This window comes from Balearica regulorum, chromosome 11 (assembly GCF_011004875.1).
Source record: "Balearica regulorum gibbericeps isolate bBalReg1 chromosome 11, bBalReg1.pri, whole genome shotgun sequence".
Classification (NCBI taxonomy): Eukaryota; Metazoa; Chordata; class Aves; order Gruiformes; family Gruidae; genus Balearica; species Balearica regulorum.
In genome coordinates this window covers 8,615,573-8,622,549 of record NC_046194.1, presented here as the reverse complement: position 1 = coordinate 8,622,549, position 6,977 = coordinate 8,615,573, and the positions used below count along the sequence as shown (strand labels likewise).

Sequence of the window (6,977 nt, the reverse complement as noted above, 5' to 3'; positions counted from 1 at the left end):
CTCTTGGCACAACTTTTGTTTTGCTTTTGAAGAAGTGAAGCTCATCTGCGATGCCAGCGCATTGCAAGGTAAGCACAAAGTAGCTTTGGGAGTTGGTTAAGGTGCCCCTTCCTTAAAACACTGATTATTGTTTTTTGGGTTTTTGGGGTTTTTTTTTTTGTTCTTTTTTACACCCTCATGTTCAGTGCTGGATGCAGACAGCTGCCGCAGCGCGGAAAGCAGATGAAGGGTGAGTCTGCTGCTCTCGCTGGTGCAATCACAACGGATGCTGTAGTTAAGCAAACTCCTCTAGTTCTTTGCTAACTTCTCAACCTCCCCCACGGAAAAGCAGACCAGGGAGTGAAAAGCCATCTTGCTCAAGTCCAAGGTTTTAACTATCGCCAGCCCGTGAGCAGGCTGAGTGTTTCCCCCAGCAACTGTTGCAACACCAGACCTTGCAGGAGCCTGGCCCCTGCCTTGGCAAGGAATTAGCACATGGTAGAAGAGCCTCTACTGTGGTTAAGTGGAAGACACTCTGCCAGATAGGTTGACTAGGAATCTCAAATCCCCAGGCTGGTAACATTTCCCTCCTAAATGTTCTGTTTAGCTATTTGCAACATGCTATTTTGATTCCCCCTACTGATCTTATCTCACAGTAATGAACACCAGGCCAGGGACCTCACACAGAGCTGCTGTCATTAAGGCAATCACTTCTTGTCAATGTTAGACAGTCACTTTTAAATAGTCATCAGGGATTTGCTGCAGCAGGCTCCGGGATGGTCAGAAATAAACAAATAAACACCCAAATGCTTTAGGGATATCAATTTTTATTGGACATTGCGAGATCAATAAGAAAAAATAATTTGTACAGCTTTGTGATATAACCATCGCTGCTGAAGAGTAAGGCTACTTGTCATGAGAGGAGACCTGATGTGGCTAACGGGGTGTTCCTAGCAGGACCCACTCCAAGAAGCAGATGATGTTCTCCGCTCGTTGTCCCACAGCAGCACCTCCTGCCCGGGCAGGTCCTCGTAGCCTTATGGTAGCACAAACGGGGCTTCTTAGACACGAGGGGTGAGCAGCCCTGCTCTAAGAGACCCTCTGCAAATGGCTCACTGCCAACCACAGTTGCAGTATTGGTCTGGTACAGTGGTTACTGACCCTCTGCCTTGCTTCTCCCTCCCTCTGCTAGTTCTGTCTTTCCTCTGTGCCTCACAAGGTCACCTGGGCAATGCTCAGCCCTTTCCTACACGCAGCAGCCCCTTTCCCTAAGGGAAGAGCTCTATCCACAATAGAGCTGACCCGACGCTATTTTTGAGGCCTTTGGTGACAACAGCTGCCAAGAGCCAATTTGTGACACCAGCTCGGGGGGAACCAGGACACTTGAAGTAGCTCGGCAGCTCAGATGCTTTCAGCTGGCAGAGTAACCCTTTCTAACCAAACCCAGATGCTTAAAAGTGATTGTAGAGCAGCAGCTACAGATATTGCTCTAGCACTGGGGCACCCACTCCATAGGACGGGCAGAACTAGAAAAAGAGGCTTCGGTTTACACAGTATTTTTGCTAAGCTTTTTGCCTTTGACAGTTCTTAACAGTTTAAAAAAAAACAACAAAACCAAACAGATGCTAGGACAAAAGGCTGAGTTTCCACAGCGGCAGTGAGACATCCTCAGACTAGACAAAATTCTAGTTGGCCCCATCAGCCTCTTGAACTACCCTCCCTTTGCTACGTCAGGTAGGTGAAATGCCAGACCAAGAGGAATTTTAGCATTGATTCAGCCCCTATGGGGAGATGAGAATTTAGATGTCAGTAAGAGTTAAAGACTGTATCATCTGTCCTAATACATGAAATCAAGACCGTAATCTTAAATCAAGGAAGGGCTCAGCTGGAAAAAAAGAAATTGAAGTGAAAGGCTCTGTTGGCAGAACAGGGGTAGCTATACCATGACCGCTTCATCACTAGTGCCAGCAAACAGGCGTCTCTGCTGGACCCTACCTGGGCCACTGGAAACGGATATTTCTTATTGATATTTAAGTACTTCTCATAAAAGATGGCTGGGGAACTTGTATCTGGTGCCAACACAGCATTCAGCCATCTGAGGAACATTCCGTATTCACAGAGGACATAAAGACAGTGGGTAAACAGGCTGAGCATGGTAGATTAGCTACCTGATCAGAGGTGAGCTGCCTCCCCCCCACAGGCACCCAACGTACAGCCACATCCCAGGCAACCTGGGGCAACACAGGACAATTTACATTTAAACAAAGGAGGGCAATGAGGAAATAACGTCATAATGAAAAACTTGGGGGGGGGGGGGAGGGAAACCCTTCACAAAACTATGTCAGCATTGTAAAAAAATAAAACCGAAACCAATCTTTTTGACTTCCCATGCCTACACCACGCAGGTCTCCTAGGCGTTCTAGGAACAGGAGATGCTGCCCCTTTGTCTGCTGTTAAGTGATGCAGTGCACACAGTATTCCTGAAGGAGTTCCATAAACTGTAGTGCAAGCAAACCGAGAAAATAAATAGCACTCAAACATTCCCTCTTGTCAAAGAACATTAATTGCAGTAAAAACTAGCTTGCTTTTTGTTTTAACTGAAGTCAGCTGCAACTTGTTTTAATATATGAAAATTTGAAGATGTGTTTCACAGCATAACTGTAGAATAATTTACACTGCATTGCCAATTCACAATTCAGTCATTTTCATTAACAGTGTACAAAGAAGGTCCTTAGTTTATATATATATACTTTATAAAGTCTGGAAGATCAATATAAATACTGCTCCAGAAATTAAAAAAGTGTTTACATCCCCGACTTGAATATTACATCTCAGTGTCCTGGATTATTATTATAATCTGTAAAAGTCTTAGCGGCGCAGATGTTCAAGTTTTCGAAATTTCAGTGACGAGCTGGATGACAAAGCATCTTGGTTTGAAGAAGAATTCACTGTGTCTGGGGACTGGAACAATACTCTACCACGATGATTAAATACATAAAAAGATGGATGGTTCCTTAACGTGTCAAACGTCCTTCAAAATAAATGTAAGAAGTCAACATTAATACTCTTTTAGAACAGGGGTTTTAGAAGAGTCAGTCTTGGGTACACCAACTTTTACACAGAAATACAAGTTTTTGAATCCAAAACTCTTGCTCGCTTTGTAAGTTTCCTAAACCAAAACGCAGAGGAAATACAAAGCCAAGTGTGAAAAATACCAACGGGTCAATAGGCAGAGGTTTCCTCCCAGGACAAACTTCACCTTCCTTCCTTGAGCTTAGGGTCAGCCCTCTGGATTTTTGCATGCACCTGTACCAATATGCCAGCCTTAGTTCAGCTGTCACTTGTGTTAGTACCCCATTTACTGTCAGCTTTCCATCCCTTTCTGTGCCTGAAGCTAAAGGTTTTAGGTTAACGCTATGAAGTACAACACTGTCAACTTGTTTACTTTCCACACTCCCCTGCATTTTTGGAAATGGCCAGAGAGGCCGCATCTGCCCATCCAATTTCATGTCCTTTTTGAAATATCGATTCAAAATCCCTTATTTTCTTAAAGTCTTTCAGCTATTCTGCCGTGGATAGTTCAGTGTGAGATTCAAATAACTCAGACTCTTGTAAAGAAGCAAAGACAAACGGAGGGTGAGCCAGCCATACTGCCCTGTAGTTTGGGACCACCTCACAACAGCAGTTTGTGACTGCTGAGCTCTTACTTCCCACACAGACATTTCATTCCTCTTCCAACTCTGCACAGCAGGATTTTGGAAGAGGAAAAGAAAGAAGTTTATTTTGTTCCGGTTATCTAACTCTCTCTGAAATTCAAGACATTGTTGGCTTTCCCAGGTGCGACTGTTCCTCTCAGTGTTATTGCTACAACGCGCATTTCAGAACCGAGCTAAAGAGCGAGCTGTTTCAGCGGTCAGTTTGTATAGAGAGCAGCAGATACGGGTGTTTATGAAAAGAAGAAAAAAAACATACTTATTTTTTAGTTCTGAAGTGGCATCCATGTCTTTAAATTCTCCTGCGATATGTACTATTCCATAGCAGGTAACTGCAAAGGCTAACAGAGTCTGAAGAACTATCTGTAACAGAGGGAAGCACAATGCAACACATGCATTACTTAATATGCTTAATATTTACCAAAAAATCTCATCTTTCAAACAGTGTCTCTTGCGCTTTTCACCCAGTGACAGGAAGTGCTTTACAGAGGTGGGCAATTCAACAGTAGGGCAACTGAGGCACAGGAAGATTAAATACTATGCAGTATTTAATGGTGGCAGAGCCGAGAAGAGTTTCAGCTGCCGGACAACCGCTCTGTGTTGCACAAATTGAATTGATTCACACGGCTCCTCTGCAAGACCCTTAGACCAAAACACCGTGTTCTTGTGCACTTAAGGATCTACTACTCTCTCCGAGAAACAAGTTGGCTGCCAACACACGCTGTGCAGTGGTGGCAGCTGCTGCTTGGCCCAAATGCCATGCCTGATTGTCATGAGTATTTCATCTCCTTACCTTTCTGATTAAGCAGAAGCGGAACATGTAATAATTGAAGTAGAATTTAAAAAACAAGCCAATAAAATAAATAAAAAACCCTTCCTGAAGCAGGTTGTACTGGGATCAAACAGGCACGCAGCCACGCTGGATAAACAAATGTCAGCCAACAAAAGCCAGAGGGAGGAGGATGTTTATGCTGCAGAGAAGGAGATGAATGCAAAAGCTCTCTGAGCTACGTTCAGGGAATTCCTGGACGAGATGCTTCAGGGTAGTTCTAAAGAAGGAGAGGGAGGTTGGGACCTGGGGTTCGTTCTTGCTGACGGACAGAACACACCGCAGGAAGCTGGGGCAGAAAATATGGTTTTGACAGAGGGAGCACAAATGAAAGTGCATTTTAAAATCTACTTTACCCTTTATTCTTGCCTATCGCATGAAAAAAAAAAAAAAGCAATTGAGAGAGACTAAACTATCCACACAGCATTGCACCTTTCAAACATTGCAAAAACTTTAAACTTACATCTATGGGCAATGTTTCATCTTCCTTTTCTGTTAATCTCATATAAGAACGATCTACAAAACAGAAACACACACGTGCATCAGACACTCTGTAAAAGCAAATAAGCAGAAGAGCAACACAAAACCCCCACAAGAACTTGCTGTCGGTGTTAGCCGTGTGCCAGCCCGGTCCCCCCCAGGCAGCTGGGCTGCTCCCGCCCTCGGGGCTGACCCCGAGCAGCCCTCCGCCGCCACCTCCTCTCTTCGCTGCCAGGAGGGAGGACGGCTGCGGGGCGGCAGCGGGGACGGCAGATGCCAGGAATGAAGCCGGGATCCGGCGGCCGGCAGCCCTCCCTGCCCTGGCTGCTGCGGCGCCCGCACGGGCCGAGCCCCGCGCTGCCCCGGTAAGTTCCCAGCTCCGCTCTGCCCGCAGCCCGGCCCGCAAGGGCAGGGCCACCCCAGCCGGCGGGCTCGGCGGCGCCGTGGGGCTCCCCGCGGGGGTCATGGTGATGATGATGATGAGGAGGAGGAGGAGGAGGAGGCCCGGCCCGGCTCCCGCCCCGGAGCTCCCCCAGCGGGCGGGCGGGCGGGGGGTGACGGGGCCCGGCGGGCCTCCCCGCGCCGCAGCTCCCCTCAGGCGGCGCCGCCGGCCCGGACCCCCCTCCCCGCCGCCCGCTCACTCACGCTGCGCCGCCGAGAAGGCCGCGTGGGCCAGGGCGAAGAGGCCGAGCCCCACCAGCCCCTTCCACACCGAGGAGGCGGCCGCCATCGTCCTCGTCGCCGCTCGTCCCGCCGCCGCCAGGGGCGCCCGCCGCCCCCCGGCGCCTGCTGATGGCGTCATGAGAGGGGCGGTGCCAGGCCGCGCCTGAGAGGGGCGTGACTTGCGCGACGGGGGGCGCGGCTTTTCGTCGTAGGGGGCGTGACCGCGCCGCCGCTTTCCCCCGCGGGACCGAGGCCACCGAGAAAATCCAAAGGGTCGGGGTGGGCCCCGGGTGTGGGGGGGGACGGCTGAGGGAGGAGCGAGCCACTGGCGCCAGGCCGGTTCCCTCCCTGCTGAAAGCAGAGCGTGGGGCCATCAGGGTCCTGGGGTAATTCCCACTTTCCACGTGTTTAACCTCAAAAGCTTGAGGGACTCACGCAAGAAAAAACAGTGTCGAGGGATCCACAGCGCGTGCAGGAGCAGAGGCCCCAGCCTCACGCCGAGCGAGGCCTGGGGCAGAGCAAGGAAAAAACCTGACTGTCCTGTACGGCCAAACCTCCCCCCTGCACCCCGGGTCTTCCGTGCCCCAAGGCACAAAGACAAGGGGCGCAAAAGCAATGATTTGAGGGTGTTTTCTGTAAATCACCTTTAAGCTGATCACCGTGGCATGTATTGCGGCCTTCCCTCCCGCTGGCTGCACAAATTCCCCCAATTTCTTGTTAAACAGGGTGGGAAGTTTACCCCATCTGACCTCGGGGCTGACTGCGGCTCCTGGCACCGTCGGCACCCCCCGGCAGGGTGGGAACACACCACCGCCCTCCAGGATCCCCCCAGCCCCGGCTCTGGGGTGCAGCACCGGCTGCTGCTGTCCCCACACGCAGGGCCCTGTCCCCCAGCAGCCCGGGACAGGAGCGGCCTGTAGCACACCCCTCCAGAGCACCCCACGCACAGCACCCTCATCCGCACCAGCCGCTCCTGTGCGTGGCTGCACAAAGCCAAGGCCCGTGCAATCTTCTTCCTTGTAGCAAGTTTGGGGATTTTTTTTTTCCCTCTTGCAAACCTTGCGCTCTGGCCACCTCCCCTCTCGCAAACCCCTTTTTGCACTCTTGCAACCTGCTCGCTCCCTTGCAACCCCTCTCCCAGCACTCCTGCAAGCTCCCCCTTGCACCCCCCTGTCCCTCCCACCCCTGCAGCCTCACTGCCCTGCCTTTGCGAGCGTGCAGCCTCCTTCACAACCAAGCAACCTTTCCTCTTGCAAACCTTTCTCCGCTCGCTTCTACGAGTCGTCTTCCCCGTCCCCCACCCCGTCTCCTTT

At 50.5% G+C, this 6,977-nt stretch overlaps 1 protein-coding gene across 1 annotated transcript; it reads right to left on the bottom strand.

Annotated features, from left to right (window-relative positions):
* Positions 1 to 783: 783 nt before the first annotated feature.
* On the bottom strand, positions 784 to 5,800 carry MMGT1 (membrane magnesium transporter 1). Its single transcript, XM_075763147.1, has 4 exons — positions 5,647 to 5,800; positions 4,985 to 5,037; positions 3,952 to 4,055; positions 784 to 3,010 (listed from the first exon to the last, which is right to left on the bottom strand). The coding sequence occupies exons 1-4, from the start codon at positions 5,729 to 5,731 to the stop codon at positions 2,848 to 2,850; spliced, it is 405 nt and encodes a 134-aa protein (XP_075619262.1). The 5' UTR covers positions 5,732 to 5,800; the 3' UTR covers positions 784 to 2,847.
* Positions 5,801 to 6,977: the final 1,177 nt, after the last annotated feature.